Source organism: Triturus cristatus, chromosome 10 (assembly GCF_964204655.1).
Source record: "Triturus cristatus chromosome 10, aTriCri1.1, whole genome shotgun sequence".
Lineage (NCBI taxonomy): Eukaryota > Metazoa > Chordata > Amphibia > Caudata > Salamandridae > Triturus > Triturus cristatus.
Window position 1 is genome coordinate 1,127,244,672 of NC_140593.1, and position 22,638 is coordinate 1,127,267,309.

The window sequence follows — 22,638 nt, forward strand, 5'->3', positions numbered from 1 at the left end:
AATTTCAGTGGTTTTGTTCGATTAAAATGGTTCTAACATTTTCATTTAACTATAATGTCCCTTTAACCTTTGTTTTTTCATATGTTATATGTGTTTTGTTTCCAAAAGTTTCCCAGCTTTAAGAACGCACTCCACAGCAGGTAGGTTTCACACCCTTTATTTTCAGATGAAAGTGAAGTTGCATTCCGACCTTTTTCAATCCTCCTGCCTGACGCGTTTCAAAGCTCTTCTGCTTCTTTTTCAAAGGCATCCGTGATTACACAGCAATGTTCCTTGAACACAGTATTCTGCGTGCTCCTTCATTTATAGGCTTCCGGTGTGCCTTCCTTAATGGATTTAAATTTACTGTTGCACGCTGGTACTTGTGGTCGTATTTTGGCAATTAATTATACCTTCCAGTAGGTTCTGTGTGATTCACGTTACTTCCAAGGACAAAAGGTCCTGGAGGACTGCACCGCCCATAGAACGAACGAGGGGCTGCAGGAGGGGAATCTTCCTTTCCGATGCAGACTCAGCAGCGCAATGAATTGGGAAGGTGAAACTCCATTCCGAGGCCCTCTGGAGGGCTTAATTTGTCCTTGGAAGTAACGTGAATCACACAGAACCTACTGGAAGGTATAATTAATTGCCAAAATACGACCACAAGTACCAGCGTGCAACAGTAAATTTAAATCCATTAAGGAAGGCACACCGGAAGCCTATAAATGAAGGAGCACGCAGAATACTGTGTTCAAGGAACATTGCTGTGTAATCACGGATGCCTTTGAAAAAGAAGCTGAAGAGCTTTGAAACGCGTCAGGAAGGAGGATTGAAAAAGGTCGGAATGCAACTTCACTTTCATCTGCAAATAAAGGGTGTGAAACCTACCTGCTGTGGAGTGCGTTCTTAAAGCTGGGAAACTTTTGGAAACAAAGATACACGGCCCTTCCTGCTGTGGAGGACTGCACCGCCCATAGAACGAACGAGGGGCTGCAGGAGGGGAATCTTCCTTTCCGATGCAGACTCAGCAGCGCAATGAATTGGGACGGTGAAATTCCATTCCGAGGCCCACTGGAGGGCTTAATTTGTCCTTGGAAGTAACGTGAATCACACAGAACCTACTGGAAGGTATAATTAATTGCCAAAATACGACCACAAGTACCAGCGTGCAACAGTAGATTTAAATCCATTAAGGAAGGCACACCGGAAGCCTATAAATGAAGGAGCACGCAGAATACTGTGTTCAAGGAACATTGCTGTGTAATCACGGATGCCTTTGAAAAAGAAGCAGAAGAGCTTTGAAACGCGTCAGGCAGGAGGATTGAAAAAGGTCGAAATGCAACTTCACTTTCATCTGCAAATAAAGGGTGTGAAACCTACCTGCTGTGGAGTGCGTTCTTAAAGCTGGGAAACTTTTGGAAACAAACATATATATATATATAAACACACAAATATATATAGATTACATTAAAAAGATATTCAGTGCATTAAAGCTGTAGCATTTATGTTATTCAACTTCTTATGGAATACAAATTAGTAGGATAATGCCACTTTCATTAGGAAATTAACTTTTTTTATTTAAAGTAAACAGTGAACAATAAAACAAAGGTACATAAATACCTACCAATTACAAGTTACAGGTATCATATAAGTTATTTTAAATACACAAATACATGACATATTAAGCAGTACATCCAGTTACAACAAGCATTTACAATGCAATAGTCTCGGCATTGGTAAAGTTAGAGCTATTGGCATTGCTCATGACATTATTTTTGTTTATGTTTTTGTTATTAAAACATTTAAAGAAACGGCATTGTTATTTACAATGTCAATAACTTAATCACTCTCAAATGCGAGACCTATTGCATTTGCACCCACACACAGAGCCACCTACACACACACTGATTAAGCTATTGACATTGTAAATAACAATGCCATTTCTTTACATGTTTTAAAAAAACAAACAAAAATAATGTCATGAGCAATGCCAATAGCTCTAACTTTAACAATGCCGAGACCGTTGCATTGTAAATGCTTGTTTGCTTCAAGTTTGCATGATCGGTAAGTGAAGGGTCATTGACAGACAATGAGACCCACATTTGAGAAGCAAGATGGCGGCCATGTAGCGGCCGTTAGCAGTAGCAGCATACTGACTGTTGGGTTGTGATTATGAACTGAGCAAAAATAAGTAAAACTGATTAAAACAGACCTCTGGGATGCCGGTGGATGGTGGAACGAGGGAACCGGGACTTGCCAACGAACATTGATACTTTGGAAGGGGCTCTCAGCTGTCCGGTTTTGGGTGACGGCAGCCCTGCTCCACTCGTGCTGTGCTCCGTGCCTGGGGTTTGTGGCAGAGATGGGGCCAAAGGTCGCGGCTGGTGGCGGTAATGAGGAGGTGAAATCAGCCCGTACATCAACCTTGACAGGAGCGGTGTTGCTGGGTGAGGAAACTGCGGCTCAGAATCTGTGGTTGGGGTGGCGTGCTCTCCAGGAGTCAGAGGCAGGACGAAAAGGGAAAGGCGGGGCTGCCGGCAATGCGCGCCCGGCCGACCCTGCAGTGATTGAGATGCTGCGAGGATCGGGTCAGAGGCAAGAGCTGGAAGAGGCAGCTCACAAGCAACAACAGCCGCAGGCAGTGGAGGCAGCTGCTACAACGCCGAGCTCTGCAGACAAGTCCAACACATGCCTACAGTTATCTCAAACCCCCGCAGCGGAACAGGCACAAGGTATGCAGGATATTTCCCCTACCAACCCCACCCATTCCAAGTGTAAATATTAATGACACAAGCAGTAATACTGTAATAATGGCTGGGGGGATGAATATGGATAATACGAATAACATTTACCTCGCACAGCGGGAGAGGGGAAATGGTGTCAGTTGGGGCTTGTGCAGCAGAGGACACTCACTTAACTGTACAGGGTACTCGATCACTGGAAGGTGCACAAGAGCACGGCCTAGTTAATTCTAAGAATCTTGATTCAGTCTCTAATGCATCTATAGACCGGAATAAAGATCTGTCTGAGAGTGTCGTGACAATGCTTGGGATGCAACGGGGGGATGTGAGGCTGCCAAATGAAATTAGTGACTGCTTCTTTTCAGTGTCTCCTGCAGCCGAGTAGTCTATGGAAGAATCAGAAATGTCCAAATACCCCAGTGATAGCGAGAGTGAGCTTGAAGAGGGTGGAAAGAATAGTATTGCGACCGCACGCAAGACGGCTAACAAGCAAACCACCGCCTTTCTCCGAGGCGAAGCAGAAATGCCTCGGAGAAAGGCAGCGGCGTTTCCGGATTCGGGGGCGTGTTTTTCTTTTCTCTCCTCTTGCCATTGGCTGGAGGAGATAATTTGAAAAGTAGCAAAAAACACGCCCCCGAATCCGAAAAGGACGGGGCCTGTTCGGAGAGACAAACCTCTTCTCCAATGGCTGGCCAGCATTCAAGAGGCCAGCCAATGGAGAAGAGGTAAAAAAAAAGGGGCGGGTTAAAGCCCCACTCCAAAACGTTAAATCTCGGAGCGAGACTGCGCAAGCGCAGCCTTCGAGCCGAGACCTAAAAAGGATACATGGATTTTTTGATATTTCTAGGAAGGATGCAATTTCCATATGCAACAGACATGCTATTGAAACATCACAAGGCTCTAACACAAGGAAGAAGAGATTAAATGTAATAACTGAAAGCGCATTGTGGAAGAGACGCAGCAACATTCATGTGGGTGCTTTAGCCCTAAAAACGCACAGTTCGTTTCACCGCACTTTCACAACACAAGTTTGGGTGAGACTGGTTGAGGGTCCAACAATCGAGAAACTTTCTCATACAGGGACCCAGCTTGCAACCAGTCCAGGATCTTTAGGATGCATAGCGCCTTCCAGCATGTGAAATTTTCGTACAGGATGGGAAGCTCTTGCGTTGTTTGTCACCAGGCCTTCATTTGCTATTTCTGCAAAGAGCAATCGCTTCCAAAAACCCAGGCGGAAGCAACAGGAAGCCTACAGTTTTGTAGGAAGCTTTCTGATTCTGCCTTATCTGCCCTCCATAAATACAGCTGGAAACTATGGGTGAAGGGATGCACTCCAGCATGTGATGGTCGCTCTCAGCTACCCAGTATGTCTTCCTACACCCAAGAACTGGAGGGACTGCATTCTGTGAAGCAGTCTTTTAATGCTGCTAATGCCAGGGTTGTATTGTGGCTAAGCCGGTAGCTGCATTATATGGAGTTCCAGCAACTATCTGGAGTGTTGACTTGAGGGACCAGGATCCAGAGTCAACCCAATTGTTATTTGATGATAGTATGGTTAGTAAGGAGCAAGTAACTATCAAATGCTGGATTTCGCAGTCAAGAACCATTATTCTGTACCTGCTTTACTGTACTCATCTGCAGTAGTCAGGACAATCGACCACCAAGCCCTTGTTGAGTTTTTCGCCAGCCCCCACGGTCCCTGCAGGTAACAGCAGTGGGGCGTTGGGGCCAGGTAAAGGGAGATTTTGGGGGACAATGACGAGGGAAAATTAATTATTAATTTAATTTTCCCTCTGCATCGTCCCTTGAAATCTCCCCTTATCTGGCCCCAGCGCCCCACCGCAGGGGTGTAACACAGGCCCCCGAGCTGCAGGGGCTCCCTCAGCACAGTACTCAGGCCTGAGAGCTCCAGATTAAATACGGAGCGGGGGCCCCTCCATGTACCTTGCAGGAGGGCTCCCTGAACGTTTTCTATGCCACTGCCCCACCGCTGTTACATGCACGGACCGCGGCAGGTATTTGCACCTAGGGATCTCTGCACCCAACACAACCCCAATTGCTCTGAATCCTTTGCGGGTGAGATGAATCCCAGGCAAATGCAGGAATTGCAGCAAAATTCTGCAGGTTTTACCGCCACTTTGCACTTCAATCTCAGATACCGTCAGCTGACCACAGTAACAAAATACCTCAAGCCAGTTCACGTTACGTACTGTTGAATGCAGAGATCCAGAACTGTAATCCCAGTAAATTACATCATTCATTTGGACAACTATCGCATGGATTATCTCAAAATAGATTCTCCTGTTGTCCCTCGTCTGCATCACAGCTCTGCGTACGTTCAGTTTGTGGCCACCGACTCTAGTTCGGTACTGCCAACATGGGAAATGACAGAGACCACTTACACTGGAAAGCGATCAAAAAATGTCTTGCCTATAGATATGAACTTGACTTTCCAAACATGAAATATAAACTCATGACTATTGTTATAGCCAGTGGTGTCCTTGCTTTGAACACCTAGACACAAGTCAACTCGCTGTTTGCTGCATACAAACATATTAAGTAGAGAAAATTCTACTACAGTTTAGCCTACTGGCAGGTTATTTGCATTAAAGCATACTTAACTCTTGCATCGCTCGGTGTCGCTATACGTAACACATGCTTGTTCTTGAGATGCATCTGCATAACACGTGACCGCTGCGAGAGGCTACTCTCTCCTTCCGCCATAACAGCAAGAGAGGACATTAGACCACTGAGATCAAGTTAGGTGTCACGCTGTAACTTCTTATTTTAGTAACCATATTCCTGCAATTAATCTACCTTCCTGAAAATGCTCGCTTCAGACGATCTCAGGTGTCCCTGATATTGTCATAGAGTCATGGGTGGCTGCTGAGCTCTGTAAGGCTTTCTTGGTGAAGGTGGTGCACCTCTGCATGATCTCATGAGCTCCTGGCTTCTGTGGGATATTAGGAACTTTAGATCTGGAGTCTGAGCTAGAAGAAGACAGAGATTCGGTTGAACCACTTGTCGAGGAGCTCTCCCCAAGCCCAGCATCCCTGCTAAGATGACTTCTTGGCATTGGTTTGCTGATCCCTTGTTCATGGCCCTCTACCGCACCACTGTTCTTGTAGAGAAGCTCCGTGTTGGCTGGTGAAAGGCTGACATGCCTTGGTGATGAGGTGGGCTTCCACTTCACGCCACTTGATGCCTGCTCTGGAAAGACATCCAGCTCTAGAGGTAGTGGGGACCGGACCCTCTTCGAAGATGTGGTGGTAAGGTTGCTGAGCGATCTAGATTTCCTTCTCTGCAGAGGTCTCCCCGTTTCACCAGTCCCATCTTCGAAGCTGTTGCTCTGTGACAGCACCTCCTCAAGGGATGCCCGACTAGGCGGAGTTGGGCAGGCAGCTTGTCGAATGTCTGGCGTGGATGAATACAAAGCATTCTTTGTAATAGCCTGGAACGTCTGATGCGGATTTCTGTATGGCCGCAGGAACATTGATGGGACGTACCCAACCTGTTCATTGTACCTAGAAAGAGAGGTAGAGCATCATTGCAAACAATCCATCTAAAGAAATCAGACAGCGATGCATTGGTATTGTAGATGCAGGGTCTGGGTAAGGATGGGCCAACTAAGCTAAATCTTATACTCAATTTACAAAGTATGCACCTGTAGGTTTTTGGTAAATACCACAAATAGGTAGTAGCTGTTAAAGGATTTGTTTTTTAAGAGAATTTTTTCAGCTCTACAAAAAAATAAGAAAATGAAATGTGGAAACTATGGAGATAACACAACCTAAACTAAGAAATTAATATCTGCAACCACAATTTGCTTCGTGACATGTAAGACATCCTGGCTGACATCTCAGAGCATTCATAAGGGGTTACAGCCAGAAATATGAATTATGGAAGATTTCTGCACCCACACAATGATTAAGTAAGCTTCCTCTAGACAGTGAGTGCCCACTCCAATGCAGAGAGTCCAAGTGCTGAGAAACTGATTCAGGAAGACCCCTGAAAGCAGGGCCACTTACTCTTGGATTATACACTCACACAAATAATGCACAACTTTCTCATTCCTTTTAATTATATTTTATTACAGATATCTCAGGTGTCTTTCTTGAACCTGTTGATCTAATACAAGTGTCCCTCAAATCATCTTGTTATGGAATAAAACATTGCCAACACTATGTCATAGCCATATTGATCCAACTCAATCAGGACTGTGCTTCTAAAAATCATCTAGGCATGACAGTGACTATCAAATGTTAATGTCCACTGAGACCGACCCCAGACAGCTATCACTTGCTCATTTCGCCATCTAGTGCGACGTTCCGGGGCGCAAGAAACCAATGCTTCCTACCATCTTGCACATAGTAGACATGCCGCTAAAAGATGGACATCTTTAAGACCCCTATTTTAGGAAGATAGTATGTAAAAGTATGCAGGGGGTGCCGTCTGCACACCTAGTACTGTCTTGTTAGCTACTGACTTTTTTCGCGTCTCTGGCACCGGCACACCCCCCTCTTGTTGAATCTCCGTATGACTGAGGGGGGGGGGGGGCACAGGATTCTGTATTCATTTTGGAAGGGGTGAGAAATAACACTATTCAATCTAACTACATAAGTCCAAGTCACCCAGTGCCCAGAATAAGGCTCTAGTCTAGTCCTGGTTCCACAGCTTCAAGTTGTCGGGTAAGGTATTTACAAGCCAGGTCGTGCATCACACCAAAAAGACTCCCTGGTTTGGAATTCATTGCAATGGCAGCCTGAAAACTATTCATGGCTTGAAATCTCCCCATTTAAAAGGGCTACTTTAGAGTTATTTACAGGTCGTGTGTCCACACATTGGACTCTGTGATAACAGCAATGAAAGCAAATTGTTAGAGACCAAACAGTAACCATCCACAAGATGTCACTGTGACATCTGGCGGCGAAACCCAGACTTTCATTTACCAAATCAGTGCATTCTGGGAATTGTAGTCTCCTTTCACTTGATTTGAGCCATACAATCTGGCACACCTGAAAACAAAGGGAAATTCCTGGACTACAAACAATGGCATCTCATGAGATGGAGACATCTGGTAACTCTAAGCCCGTGTACAATAAGGAAAGTGAAGGGGACACCAACATGTAAAGCCAAACACAAAAGAAACTCACCACACCAGCCACCAGCCATTGTCAGATTTTTCACGAACTTCAACCACTACACCAATTTTCATGGACAATTCGTCTGAGTCCTTGGCCTCGTAAGATTTTATTGCGAAGTAAAGCTCTCCTAAACAGGATGAGAAAAACATTCTTTCAGAACGCAACTCTACCCATTCTTGGGTAACTGGTTCAGCCATTTTTAAACGCAGTTGCAAATGATAGCTTTAAAAACAAAAAACTGACCTATGGTCGTATCCGTTAGTCCAATAAAGTAAGGGACTTCCGGCAGGCATTGAGTGCCAACTCCAATACAGACAGGCCATAAGCTGGATCAAGAAGAACCCTGAAAGCAGGACCACCCTCATTTGGATTATCAACTCATGCAAATTAGATTGCTTGGAATTAAATTTAAAGAAGGGCATCTTTGGTGTGGCCCATACCATCAGTTAGACGCCCATAGTAGTTCTGAATGTCAAGATGGCCTCCCCCCGATTCTGTTTATCACAAAGTGCCCCCTAAAACACCTTGCTATGAAAGACGACTATCAAAACATGGTTAAAAATAGAAAGCCTGACCAGATGGCCCAAGAACACTTTATGACTCCAACACAACAACATGGTCTATGTTGTTGTGTTTGAGTCATAAAGTCAGTTGCATGCATTGCAGTTGCATGCATGGACTATTCTTCTCTGGTGTTTGAGGGTGCCCAGCAGTACCCAGTTCAGAGTCAGGACTGAGGACATTAACGCAGGAGAGAGGGCCATATGATTGGTCGGTGCGAAAGTTGGTGATTACACAAGTTTGGAAAAAGAACTCTCAGCCTTACCAGTGTCTGTGGACGGGCGTCTCGGAGAAGCTTTTTTCCTTTTTGAAATCCTGGACAGATAGGGAGCAGGAAACCAGGCCAGGTGCTTCTCCTCGTTCTCCACCAACCACCAGCCTGCAGGAAAGCGAGAAAGAAGGCCCGGCATGAGCGACAATGGAAAAGGCCCCAACCATGACGTGCTGTCTGGTACCATCATGTAGAAGCCATATCTGGTTTTTATGTGATCATGCAAGGAAAGCAAGAAGATGTGAAGCACAGGAAGTCCTTTCTAATAGGGACTGAGCACATATATTATTTGTGAGGAACCCTTAAACACAGAACAGCTACGTCATGGGTCACGAGCACACACACATCATGAGCAACATCAATACCAGTCACCTCTATAGGGTGGACAGGAATAAGCACATTATGGGGACAGCAGAGCCAACTGCTGACAGATGCAGCATATGGGCAAGCGCCATCTTCAGAGATCAGGTGAACCCTTCAACCCAAATAATCCAAAGTTTCTCATCCTTTCAAATGGGATGCAGCAGGCACCTTAAAACTTGCAAAGGAAGGTGTATCCAGGAGGGTGCAAGGGGATGGTCGGGTGAATAGGAACAGCTGCTGCTCAGAAGCTCCTTCAAAGCCTGCCGCCTTGCATGAATAACTGCTGGAACAGATAAAGCTGCTCCCGGTTTCTTTGGGGAAGACGGTCTGTGTATTGATTTAGCCTGTATGGGAAAGGGCCTGGGAGTGATTAGTTTTTAACAGAAGGCTGTATTCTTGTGGTATCAGACGGGTGAGGAGCTGGCTGAGAGACCTACCCCCTCAAAAAGGATCAACCTGCACCGGTTGATCCTGTGTTCACAATTGAAACAGGGTCCTGACCAAGAAAGATCTTGCTATTGGGAGTGATCTCTCCACTCGCCTGCTGGGCAGCAGTGCAAGCTTCCATCGTACGCAAGTCAATCATTAGAAACAACAGCACAGGTAGACCACAAGTGTAGTGAAGTTTCCAACACACACAATGACAGCCTGGAAAGTTGCATTTAAAGGACCCCATACACACACCAGTAGGGGCAGAAATCTGGCATTCAGTGGCACAGGAGCAAACTTCTGCAACCAAAGTAACAACAGTGCGCAGCTAATTCTCACAGGACAGAGGTCATGTAAGCAGCCTCAAAATGCTGTCCTGTGAGCCCCTCTGTGGTGTGCAGTTGGGCAAACGGCATGGCATTGAAATGTAAAGGGGCGGACATGGCCAGTGATGGGATTCACAAGCTAAAACAGCTGAAGGGGGCCTTGTGGAAGGGTTTAACTGAAGTGTGCCACAATGTCTGCAGAAGAGCTGCCAACTGTTTGCAGAGGGCACCTCTGCCTTTGGTGGTCTGCATGGAAACCTATGAATCCGCCCTACAACCACAGAGAGCAGGGCCAGCACAAGAGTTTTCAATTACCACCCTAGGCAGAGTGACATTTTAGAGATGGCCCCTGCACTCTCAAGGGGGCTCCACTTGGTGCTTCTAGAAGCGGTATGGTGCCATCCTATTGCTTATGCCCTAGCTGAGTGTCTGGAATTCCTGTATCATAATACTAGCCCTGATTGTTGGACTGTGTGGGTACTGGTGTGAGGAGAACAGAGGTCTCAGATAGCCACAGAGGTACGTCTTTATGTACCTTTGTCGATGGCTGGAAGCGTGTCAGACATTATCAGTTTGACAACATCACCAAACATTAATAGGTTTTCTGGGCACCTCTATGGGTGCCTGGTTGTATTTAGGATATTAACTTGCGTATAAGTACACTTAACAGTTGTCTGGGTACCCACCTAATGGGAGCCTTGGTACAACAGTGTGCATACATGCGATATTAGTAAGCGTTTGTGTACCTCTATGGGTACCTGTGTGTATATGGGACATTAATGGGTGTTTGGGTTCCTTTATGGTTACCTGTGTGACATTAATGGGTGTTTGGGTACTTCTATGGGTGTATGTGGGACATTAACACATGTATGATTGATGTGGTTTCAGTTTTCTAAAGCATGCAAATACTTATTATGGGTACATTCAAATGTAACATGTTTCTTCTACGGTACTTGCTAGTAAGGGAATACATTTGTGAGTAGGTGAGTACCTGTGGTGTCTTTCAGTAAAACGTCCAGGAGCTCTCCACGACGGACCTTGAAGGGGCGTTTCTTAGTATCTGTGGCCTCGTACGCCTCCAGGCAACAGTACTGCTCGGCTCTTATTGGTTGAATGACTGCGTCACTGGCCTGTTGCCTCGACATCTCCCTGCTCCCGCCTCGTGCTTCTGAGGGCATGATGACGATGCTAGAGAATAGACATGGACGCCATTTAGTACAAAGCAAAAAGCCACAGCAGGATTTTGGTGTCCTAAGCTTAGTGTCTGGTGGGATGTGGTGAGTGGAATGTTCACAAGAAGGGAAGGTCTCATGTCAATGTGGTGATTAACTGGCACGGTAACTAACAAAAACCATGATCCTGAAATCAAATTTTCATGGATTTATATTCACAGGACCACCAACTTTGATGCACCCAAACAGACCAAAGCAGAGAAGAAAACAACTGCCAACACCTTTTCAAAGCAAACATTTCATTGAACGCAGTACTGCTACTGTCAGGGCCAAGAGATCTCCTCCCCCACCCAACCACACCCACAATCCCTCTTTCCCGTGAAGCAACCCATGGAACTATAGTGAGAATTTAGGGCACTTCTTACCTAGAGTCACATGGCAATGCAGTGTGGGTACCAAACCCCTGCTGTTCTCAACTATGACTGGAGCATTCTTTTCTAACTTGATGGCATATTGAAAACTGGCGATGAGATCTAAGCTACACTGAGGACTGTATATAATGTGCATTAAAATCTCAGATGCGAGATACCACAGAAATCAAACGTGAGGCCTGGGTCAAGTATCACCCTGGTGCCTGAGCTTAGATCTCACACTTGAAGCTCATCCAAAGCTAGATAGATCCTGCAGGATGACTCAAGGCTGGACCTGCTGATCTAGCCTGTCCGCTTTGCAACATCACCAGGTTTAACCAAAGCAGTATCTAAAGCACTCTATCTGTCCAGGACTTTTCCTATTCTCTGTTACGAGCTGTGCCGGACTGCCCGCTGGCGGCAGGGTCCATACCACTCCGGCCAAGGTGTACTTCCCTGAGTGATTCCTGAATCATAGCTAAGTGATACCCCCACCTGGCCTTGTTTCATGAACACTTGTTCTACACTGTGGTTGGCATTAGCTCGCATTCTCCGTTACATCCATACTTCTGGGAGTATTGAAGTGTCCTTGCCGTCCTCCCTACTGGACAGATTTAAATACCTGTCCCTCCTTTTGTGCTCCATTGTCCCCTTGTGTACATGGCTTCCAGATTTGGACACTAGTCTGGGTGACGCCCCAATGTTGGCTTGTGAAGTGGTACCACGCTGCAGTGATCTAAGGATCAGACTCTCCTCTGGACCCCAACATGCCCAGGTTCTTGGACATACTAGGATGTTGGTGGATCTTTTAAATAACACATCACAAATTTGTTTCCCCTGCAGTGGCCTCCAATGCTCTCTGTTGCTTACTACACCTGGGTCTATCGGCTCCATAAATATTTATTATTTAAATATGGTACAGGAGCGAGCTCCGCATTGAGACCCAGAATACAGAAAGACAGTGAACAGCAGCAAAAGCAACCTCATCCAGGAAGCTAGATTTGCTGCATCTTTGACACCTGTCTAAAGTTACCCTAACTCTCTCTTCCTTTCCAATCCATACGAGATATCACAAAATCCCAAAGACTTCTGTATGGTAACAAACCCTAAAAAGACAACTACACGATACCATTAACAAAAGTGTTATCCAACTCAACAAAAGTAAATCTTTAAATATTCTCTAAAGGAAAGGATCTATATTTCTTATGAGGCTTGACAGGGAATTCCTTAGAGAACAAGCAATATTGTTGTATTTAGGGTCACCTACACAGAGGCAAGATACACCTGACTGAAGAGCCCCAATCGGGGGGGGGGGGGGGGGGGGGGGGTAACCGGTCGATGGTTGCTTGTTTTCCAGTTCGGAGAGAACCTGGCTGGGTAGTTCGGGCTGGAATGTTCCTATTGGAGCTGGGTCAAGACGGATTTGCTTTTGGCTGGGTCTAATGCATCCTCCCATTATCATGAAGAATTTAGCAGACATTGTCTTTATTTTAGAAAATAGATTAGATCATGAGCGGGTCTTATCTAGTTTTAAAGGTATCAACAATGCCATTAACGACAAGTTCACAAGCGGTAGTAGGGGCAGCAAGAAGTCTGGCTTTGTTTGGTTTGATAAAATTTGTTCGGCTGCCCTGACCGACCTTAAGCAAGCCCTAGCAATAAGACCTAGGGATAAAAAACTAATAACTACTCTGAGGCTAGAATACAAAAAGGCTATTAAAGAAAGGAAGAAGGTTTTGCAGCTACAAGCGTGGGAATCTCTTAACCAGGCGGCAGAACTTTCGAATTCTGTATTATTTTGGACAACAGTTAATTCTCCGTTCCTTAAGGAAACAAATATGCCTGAGTTAACAGCAAATGTTTCCTGTGAAGGATGGATTACCCATTTCTCTAGTATTTTTGACTCTAATAAAAATAGTAATGTTGGGTCAGAAAGCTGGCCTATTATACCACTTGATATCACTGTGGAAGAAGTGGAAAGAGGGATAAGGGCAAGTAAGGGAGGAAAGGCCCAAGGCCCAGATGGGGTACCAAGTGATGTATACAAGGAGACGCCAGAAGTATGGGGTCCGTTGTTGGCTGTTGTTTTTAATGCCGCGGTCTGTATAGGCCCCCCGCAAACTTGGGAGGAGTCTATAATTGTACCTATATACAAGAAGGGATCTAGGTCCGATGCAAAAAATTACCGACCAGTCTCATTATTGGATGCCTCAGTAAAAGTTATGAGTAGGATTATGCTGGTTAGACTGGAAGAATGGGTAGAACAGGACCATATTCTGACAGATAGCCAATATGGCTTTAGGAAAGGTAGGGGTACACTCGATCAATGCATTAATTTAGAATTATTGATCGGGAAATACAGTGAAGCCAAATCTGGCCATATTTATATGTGCTTTGCTGATTTAAGTAGCGCCTTCGACATGGTCGACCACTCTATTTTGTGGATGACCTTGTTAGAATTAGGGGCGCCAAAGGGCATAATTTATTTTCTTGCCAGAATGTACGAGAGACTAAAAACATGTGTACGTTTTGGCAGGAAGGGTGAATGCACCAGGAACTTTAGCGTTAAACGCGGTATAAGGCAGGGTTGTGTTTTAGCTCCCCTTTTATTCATTTTATTTATAAATAATGTTGATGCTATTTTAAAAAAAGTACCTGCAGATGCCCCAATGATTAACGGTACCCCCGTTCCGGTGTTATTATACGCCGATGATGCTGTATTGCTGTCAAGAACTCCGATAGGGTTACAACGATTAATGGATAGTTTTGTATCTTTTATTGAAGATAAAAAATTAGTTATCAACAAAAGCAAAACTTATACAATGATCTGTGGCCCAAAGAAAATTAAACATGCAGCGAAAGGGTTTTTTATAGACAAGCTAAAAGTGCAGCAGGTGGACAAATTCTGTTATTTAGGTATAACCTTTGCTGAGGATAAAAATTGGACACATGAATTTAATAATATACGCAATAAAATGGCTAGAAATGCACATGGAATTTTTAGATTTGCACAGAAAATTGGGGATCGTAGGACCAGAGACATGGTAAAAATTTATCAGGCTAGATGTGTTTCGATTGCATTATATGGGGCTGGAATTTGGGGTTACAGTGGCGTACATGAGTTGCAACTGGAACAGAATTCTTTCCTAAAAAAAGTATTGTGTTTACCCACCTCGGCCTCTAATGCATTATGTCATCATGAACTAAATGTTAACTATTTATCCGATCTTTTGTCACTTAGACCTTTGATGTTGTGGAAATCAATTTGGTTGAATGAAGAAAAATCTTTCACTAGGTCTATAATCCAGGACTGTATGCGATTAGATAAAGTAAAAGCAATACCCTGGATTAAATACATTATTATGTGCTTTTCGGATATTTTCAACCTGAATATCGTAACTGATCCAAATGCTGTTTTATCAATCCCCAAGACTGAGCTGAAAAGGGTTTTTCTAGCCTTTGTCGAGAGGAAAAGAATAGTAATTGCAGGTTCTTTGTCCACTGTTATGTTTTACAACAGATATCTGTCCATGGATGGATTTCCCGTCTATCTAACTCTTGTCACCAGACCAACACATAAATTTGTACTAACCAGACTGAGATTTGGAATAGTGCATCATCTGGTGGCACATCCTGTAATGAGAAAATACCCTATAGGCCCTTGTAGATGTGACGGTTTTTCCAAGCAGAGCACAATGCACTTTATATTATTTTGTAAACTGTACTCTAACTTCCGTGTTATTCTGCTAAAGCCCATGTTTGTTAAATATGGTACACGGATGGTTGAGCAGGCTATGAAATTGATTTTTAACTTACAATCTGCTGATATTTGTTTTTATACCGCTTCCTTTTTAAACAAATGCATCAACCTGAGGAAAAGTATGTGTTTTTTAGATGTAGATATGTAATTTTAAGGTGTATTATGTTTTTTAATGATTAATACTGTATATGAAATGTGATTATGTCTGCTATAAGTGTTCATGTTTTGTATTTGTGAACGACACTCCTACAGATGTCATGTGTTTTGGTTCACTGCTCGTGGGGTCCTCGTGAGGTCCTCTACGCTATACCTCCCAGTCCAAAGGCTTCCTAAATCCCCTGCCCCAGCTCAAGGAGGGAAGTCATGGTTTTCAAGCGTGGGGTAGGTTGTGCCTCTAAGCCTGCCTCTACGAGGATAGTCCACCTGCTGAAGGATGTGGCTCTAGCACACATTATTCCTCAATTTTCCACTCTTCCCTCAGAGTGAAAACGGCCAATGGTATGCCCAGATATGAGTTTCAAGCTCACTGTACCACTGGAACCAAGATACACCTGACTGAAGAGCCCCAATCAGGGGGGAACCGGTCGATGGTTGCTTGTTTTCCAGTTCGGAGAGAACCTGGCTGGGTAGTTCGGGCTGGAATGTTCCTATTGGAGCTGGGTCAAGACGGATTTGCTTTTGGCTGGGTCTAATGCATCCTCCCATCTCGGCTTGTGGAAGATGCTTTATTGTTCTGTTACCCCCAGTCTCGCATGCAGGAAGTTGCTCCAGTTCCTTGCTCAAGGGTAGGCGCCATTCGTGCATGCAAGGCTGGGTATTGATCTGCTACTAATACATTCAGCACACAATAAACATGCACAGTACGACTGATTTAAAATAAAGTAATTGTGGCACCAGACCTGCTTTCGGTGAAGGCAGGATCAAAATCCCTGGTCTGCGGTGTGAAGAAAGCAGTGACAACCTCGCCCTGCGAGATCTTAGCGTCAGTTTTCAGCAGCTCCTGGGCGTAACTCTCCAGCAGCTTGAGGCGCGCCAAGAACCTTCTGGACTCCTTCCTGAATGTGAAGGCAGGAGCATCTGAGAGGTGAATGGGGAAATATACAAAGGGTCAGTGACGACTTAAATTTAAAGTGCACCCCAGCTCTGTTTAAGGAGTTCGTACTGTTTTTGTGTGTTTTAGGTTTGCTGTAAGATGCGTGCAGCAGCATTAATGGCAAACAATCTATAGAAGTTTCCTTGAAAAGGCTGGCAAGCTGAACAGCTGGTCCAGTCGTTGCCAGGGAATGGGATCTACTCTGTCCAAAAAAGATCACTAGCCAGTGGTTAATTTGTAAAAAAACATAAGTCTCAGTGCTCTCGTCACGAGGCAGGTTCCACCAGCTTATTTCTCCTGTTAGTGCTGCCTAACACAGAATCAACTACTAACAATGAAACACTACAAGTGGGGAGAGGATCTGACAGGATGTGGATGTGGCGTAATGGCCAGTGCTGCTGACGTTGGAGCTGGGGAACCAGGTGTGAGTCTTGGTGTCGGCTCAACATCCTGTGATTCTGGGCAAATCCCTTAACCTCCCTGTGCCTCCCAAAAATAGATGTGTCCTTAACTGGTGCTCAAGCGCCAGTGTTGATGATTAAGTGCTGGTGTTGAGCACCGGAAACCACCGGCTCAAATTAATCACTGCACTAGACCTCACATGAGGTGCTCCACTGATTTCGACATTTAAACGTGGGCCTCGCACATGTATTCGTGTTACCTTTGAACTTAGGAATGCTGCGCTCAGACTTCTTCATATGTCCGGCTTCAATTGGAAACTTCTTCTTCAGACTCACCTGGAACATAAAAGAGAGCATGTCTGAGTACGCGGGTCCCTTTCCTGTTATTCCCGCCAAAAACAAAGCGCTACTTCCGGGTTGGCGTTTGTGTACTCACGTGGAATTTCTTGAACTCCTCATAGGTCCTGTAGATGAGGATGTTGTTGCGATCAGACCAGAGCACCAGGAACATGTAGGTCTGCAGAGGAAGAAAGGAAAGAGCTATTAGGGGCACAGGACACGTGGGTTTGTAAATAAGAGCCTTACTGGCCAGATATGAGACCCCCGTCGAATGTCCCACCTGCTGTGTTAAGAGACCTTTGGTATTGATAGCGCTCTAAATACGGAGAACAGGACAATTTCCAATTTTTTGCACTAACTCATTCCGTGGTACTGCGCAAAAGGCCTGGAGTTATTTTGTACAAAATAAAGATGTGATTTTTTTTTTAAAAAGAGGTAAAATGACAACTTAGTGACTATGTGCACCATCGTTGGTCATTCTAATGATCAAATAATAAAAGTACATACAATACTGTTTACTCTTAGCATAAGTAAATATTCATCATCCAAGCAAGTTCAAATATGCACATCACTCACTCACATCACCACTCTCAAGGATTCTGCCCACACACATCCATCAGAGGTTGTCTTTTGGTTCCAGGATCCATGCACCGGTAGACACCTACTGCCAGCGGCCTCCCCTCTTTGTGTGTCTGGTCCCCTAAGACATACATGCCAACATTTCAGAAGAGCAAAGTGGGAGATTTAAAAAAAAAGAATCGGGAGAATGGGGCCTTCAATCGGGTTTCTGTCATGTATGGACTTTGGAAGTGTGCTGCTGCAGGATCGGACATTTGAAAGCAAATACCCGTGTTTTTTTTTATCACCTCTCAGAAGCATGGAGCGCAATGGCAGGCAGAGAAAGAGGGGCATGCAAGAGTTGTGCACTGGCCTGGCAGGTTGCGGTCAGTGCATACACCCCCCCCCCCCCCCCCCCTCAGCCCAGGCTGAAACAGCTTCCGGGCACGCACGCAGTCGCCCCAACCCCCCCCATACTTCACAGGTGTTTAAAAGACCATTCGGTTGTTAATGGGGCTTTGTTGGTTTTTCACCCCTTCTAGAGCCCCTGCATCGCCATTTTGACTATTGCTGGAAGAATTAGCACGTTACACATTACCAAGCCCTGTCAGCTGAAACCCCGAGGAATCGGGTTTTTGCTTGCAGGAATCGGGAGGCGGGAGACTAGTCTTCAAATCGGTAGTCTCACGCCTGAATCGGGAGTGTTGGCATGTATGCCCTAAGAGCACATGAGTACCACCATCAGCCACTTTGGGGTGTCCCCAAGCTGGACCTTCACACCACCCGACCTCGATGGGAACATTGCTCCATCATTCCTGCACCCACTCATCTCCCACAAGTCCCTGGCAACTACTACTGGGCCCCACTGACCCCATGATCTGAACAGTTCACCCATGACCAGTGATTCACAGGATGAGCCTGTGAAGCTTGGAGCTCCAGGGTGATCTGCTGTGGCTTCTAGATCCTTCCCGGCACCTGTAGTTCCCATCACAATGTTGCTATTGAAGGCCAGCTGGAGCTGTAATCGGTCGCTCTTACGGGTGCGAGTTTTTTCTGCAAAATCTTGCAAAAATAATAGGTAAAGTGACCCCTGATATGGAGTGTGAAAATTGAATGCGAGGGAATGAATACCTTCTGTTCGAGAGTCATCCAAGGTACCGGCAGGAAGCTGGATTCAGCACAAAACGTCTGGCAGGAACAGTAAAGCTGCTCTAACCAGTCTCTTCCGGGTAAAGACACATGCACAATGCCATGCTCTCAAAGGGTCATGAAACTCAGTAATGCGAGCCTGGCCTTTCACGGGTACACGGGATTGAATCGACCACGGCTCTAATGGCCTTTCGAATGCAGTAAACTGACCTGTGAATGACTATAACCCAGTCCTGAGGCCTTTTAAATGAATAAGACTTGTGACTGACTCTATCCCAGCCCGAAGGCCTTTCATAGCCACTGGCCTGGTCTGTCAGTGCTTCCATCTCCGTACCCAATGCCTCTCAGTTTGAAACGTGACTAATTCCGCCCTTCCGTAATGGCTGTCGGATTCACCAACCTGATCGGTAAGTGACTGTACCGGTTCTACAGGCCTTTCGAGGCATTAGTCAGGCGAGTGACTGACTCCTCCCCAGCTCTAGCAGCCTTCCAGAGACACTAACTTGACATGTGAGTGGCTCACAGACATTTCAGCGGTACCATTTTGACACGTCACTGATACCACAGCAGCCCAACCGTCCTTTCATGGGTCAGAGTTCAACATGCGACTGACTCCACCCACTGCCAAACCTATTCCACAATATTCTTTCTGTTTATTCACAGAGCTTTCTAAGGGGCTGCAGCGCCCCCTTACGGTCACTTCAGGGTACTGCAAACGAGAATAAGTAAATACTAAAACGATCAATCAGGTTGGAGAGGCAAATACATTATTTGTAGCTGGGCTATAGCGAGGGACATGTTTTTAAACTACCCTTGTTCTATGCCCCGCAGGTCTTGTGAATAATTGACACCTTCGGATTTCATTCTTGCCGCCACCGAGACTAAGACTATTGGGGGGATTTCAAGTGCTGGCTTCACGTGCTGTCCTGTTCTGAGGCATTAAAGAATACCCCAAAGTTTGTTTTTTTATATTCCAGGGAGGCTGCAGGAAGTTCTGCAAGACCTGTAGGTCACACAAGGGCAGGAGCTGGGAGCTGCCACGCCCATGGATAGGAGTTCATTGTTGGTTCGATCCACACAGGGGGTGTTTTCTTTCATCCATGGGTCTATGTGTTCGAAGTAGTGATATTTGGTTTGCTCCATGAGCCATTCCTCCTCCTCGTGAGGATTTGGGTGCCATCAGCGTGCATTTGGCAACGGACCAGGTGGGTGCACAGCACTTACGTACAGTCCACTGAGCGCAAAAATCGATACACATTAAAAGTTAATCAAACATTAAATGGCACTGTATTCATTGTTGGCTCACTGGAAGTCTGGCTAAACCGAAAAACCAAAAACTACTACCAAAAGCCGAAAAAACACAAAAAACAAACACCCCACAAACTGCGCCTCATCAGGGGGTAGTAAGTACTATATAATGCAATAACAAAACAATACATAACCCACACTTAGTAGTCACAGTTCTTATGGTTAGCAGAACTGCTACGTGCCATCTCCATCACAAAGTGGTGTACTAGTCAACAGCAATAAACCACCCACCACCAACTGAACAGGCGTGGAATAACTAAAGAGACCTGCCATGTACTGGCCCTTGGAGGACTCTCAAATAGTCCAAAACGGCAGGTACCGACTAGCAACATACTACGTCCATGTAGTGGCATCTCACAATGACAATAAGATTTGCGGTGATATTAACAAAGTCCACCCCAGCAGATCTCTGCACTACTACTCCCTTTAGCCTATAACTTTTCAGGACCACAAACGTAAACAAAATATCTCAGAATGGACAACCCAGTGTGGTAACCGGCGAAGTGGACTTTGAGCACAAGAAATACCATAAAGGGGCCTGCGGGGCCAGTAGCTCACAGAAGCCATTAACTGCGCGATTGCCTCACACTTCATCCATCACATTGGTGAGCACGGTGTCCTATAACCAGGGCCACTGGAATTATGCGCTTGTGTGGCTGAAATGTTTGCATAATTATACATTTGGCGCATTTACCACATAATCCAACATCTGTCGCATAATTACGAATTTAACAAAAATAAAATTGTTTCTAGATCAAACGGTTCAAAAGTTACACAACACGTGATAACTCTTGTTGCAGCACAGTGGGAGGCCTTTTGCAAAGCTGGACTGTAAACCTTTATGTTGCGCGTTGCTATATTTGGATGTTAAAGTGGTACTATTGAGGTACCCCCACTGCCCAGAGATGGCTACCAGGTTTAAAATGATGAAATATTAAGTAATACTAGTAGAAAATGTGCCACGTTCTGCCGCAAAATTTGCAGTTACCGGCCACATAATTTGGTCCTCTCCTGCCGCATAATTCCTGTGGCTCTGCCTAGAACACGATAACCACATGTAGTTGATCCTCACACATGACATGCAAACACCACCCACATAGGATGAAAAACAAAGACACACCCAACACGGTGCCACATGCTACCCCATGTAGGCAAGCGCTTCAGCACCCCTCATATGGTTAGTGATACATGAATGCTGTAATACACCACAAACAGATCAAATAAACCCCTTCCCTAGATAATGAGATGCACTGGAGACGAGTGAGTGACCCGTAGGCACCTACCTTCTTCCGGTGATGCTGCACCACACCCACACCCTTCGCCTCCAAGGGGTACCGCTGGGTGCTGCCTTGACTCATGCTGCACTTTTCGGGGAGCTGTCCTTGTGCTCTGCTTCAGCCCTTCCTAGCAGTGTGCCTTCACACTCACCCGGCCTCCTTATGAAGAGGCGAGGGGAGGGGCCGGGGGCTTCCCACTGGGGGGGGGGGGGGGGGCGGGGGTGCGTCTCTTGGTCTTTCCCGCTTGCTGCTTTTCTTCACACTGGCTCCTACCTGGACGCTGCAGGCCCTAGGCCTACGTGCAAATAAATCCCCGGTGCACGCGACTCACAGCCTGAGGAGCTGTCAATCAAAGGTGAAGCAATGCCGGGATGGACTGCAAGGGGAGGGGCGTGCCGGCCGGAAGAGGAGACAGGGACTTGTCACAGGAGGACTCTGACCATGGTCTTCACAGGCTTGTCTAATTATAGCGCTCTGCGCCGGCTTTCGAGGCACTGTGACAGTACAAGCACCGCACACAGCGAGATACCTCAGGGAAGAGCACAGACCATGGGCGCTCAGTTGCAGCAATGTGTAGCAAGAACGTAGTGGTCACATAGCGCCTGCTACTACAGTCTTGCCCAGGTACATTGCACAAGGCCACTTTTTTCAGTTTATTTTTTTATTTTTGCCACCTGAAGATTGAGCGGTTTGGCCCAGAATCACAGGGTGTTCAGCCGCCGCTGGGATTGGTAATGGTAAGGTGGGCACTCGGGAAATGCTCCAAGGGCCTATAGCCGAGTTCCAGCTGTGGGCTGCTTTGTTGGGCAGCCTGGGGGCTGTCTGTGCTGTTAGGATGCCGCCAGCGGCCCAGTGGGTGCCTGAGTGGCCCTTCTAGAGGCAGATTGGCGAGGTATCACTTCCTTTCTCTCGCTGGGCCTGTCCATTAATATATGCGGATTGAGGGGGGGGAGGGATAGGGGGGCAGGGGGCCTGAGTGGAAGTGGTCTCACTTGCATTCATGTATGGTTCAGCTGTGAGAACAAATCTGTGCGAATTTTTTTTATCTAAGTGAAGTTGATAAAACCTGCCCCCACCCATTTCATTTCATAAAACTTCGCCGAAGCAGAGTTTTGCGGAAAGGCAATACGCAAACGAGGGCCACTTCTTTTTTGGAGTGCCCAGGCCGATTTTTGATCCCAGTTCAACCCTGGCCCACTTCCATCGTCAGCAGCTGTGGCTTGTAAGGTCACAACCTCTCTCCAAGAGGCTATTTACATGTAAGCGGTTGTTCCCATAAACACCGTAAAGTATGGGGGAAATGGTAGGACTATTACGATGGAGCCATTCAACCATGATGTGTGTCTGTTAGAAGAGC

The 22,638-nt window shown here is 45.9% G+C and overlaps 1 protein-coding gene across 1 annotated transcript; it reads right to left on the reverse strand.

The window, feature by feature from the left end:
* Positions 1 to 1,451: 1,451 nt before the first annotated feature.
* Positions 1,452 to 21,418, reverse strand: LOC146796698 (NADPH oxidase organizer 1-like). Its single transcript, XM_085629379.1, has 8 exons — positions 21,288 to 21,418; positions 17,087 to 17,167; positions 16,911 to 16,986; positions 16,056 to 16,233; positions 10,806 to 11,002; positions 8,691 to 8,804; positions 7,874 to 7,991; positions 1,452 to 6,244 (listed from the first exon to the last, which is right to left on the reverse strand). The coding sequence occupies exons 1-8, from the start codon at positions 21,360 to 21,362 to the stop codon at positions 5,557 to 5,559; spliced, it is 1,527 nt and encodes a 508-aa protein (XP_085485505.1). The 5' UTR covers positions 21,363 to 21,418; the 3' UTR covers positions 1,452 to 5,556.
* Positions 21,419 to 22,638: the final 1,220 nt, after the last annotated feature.

What these genes read in the sequence shown, in the direction of transcription:
- LOC146796698 (XM_085629379.1), bottom strand. Translation starts at nt 21,362, where the DNA reads ATGAGTCAAGGCAGCACCCAGCGGTACCCCTTGGAGGCGAAGGGTGTG. An exon ending in TGCAGCATCACCGGAAGAAG is followed by an intron (nt 17,168 to 21,287) that starts GTAGGTGCCTAC and finishes CTTCCTCTGCAG; the next exon opens with ACCTACATGTTCCTGGTGCT. An exon ending in AATGGCTGGTGGCTGGTGTG is followed by an intron (nt 6,245 to 7,873) that starts GTGAGTTTCTTT and finishes CTCTCTTTCTAG; the next exon opens with GTACAATGAACAGGTTGGGT.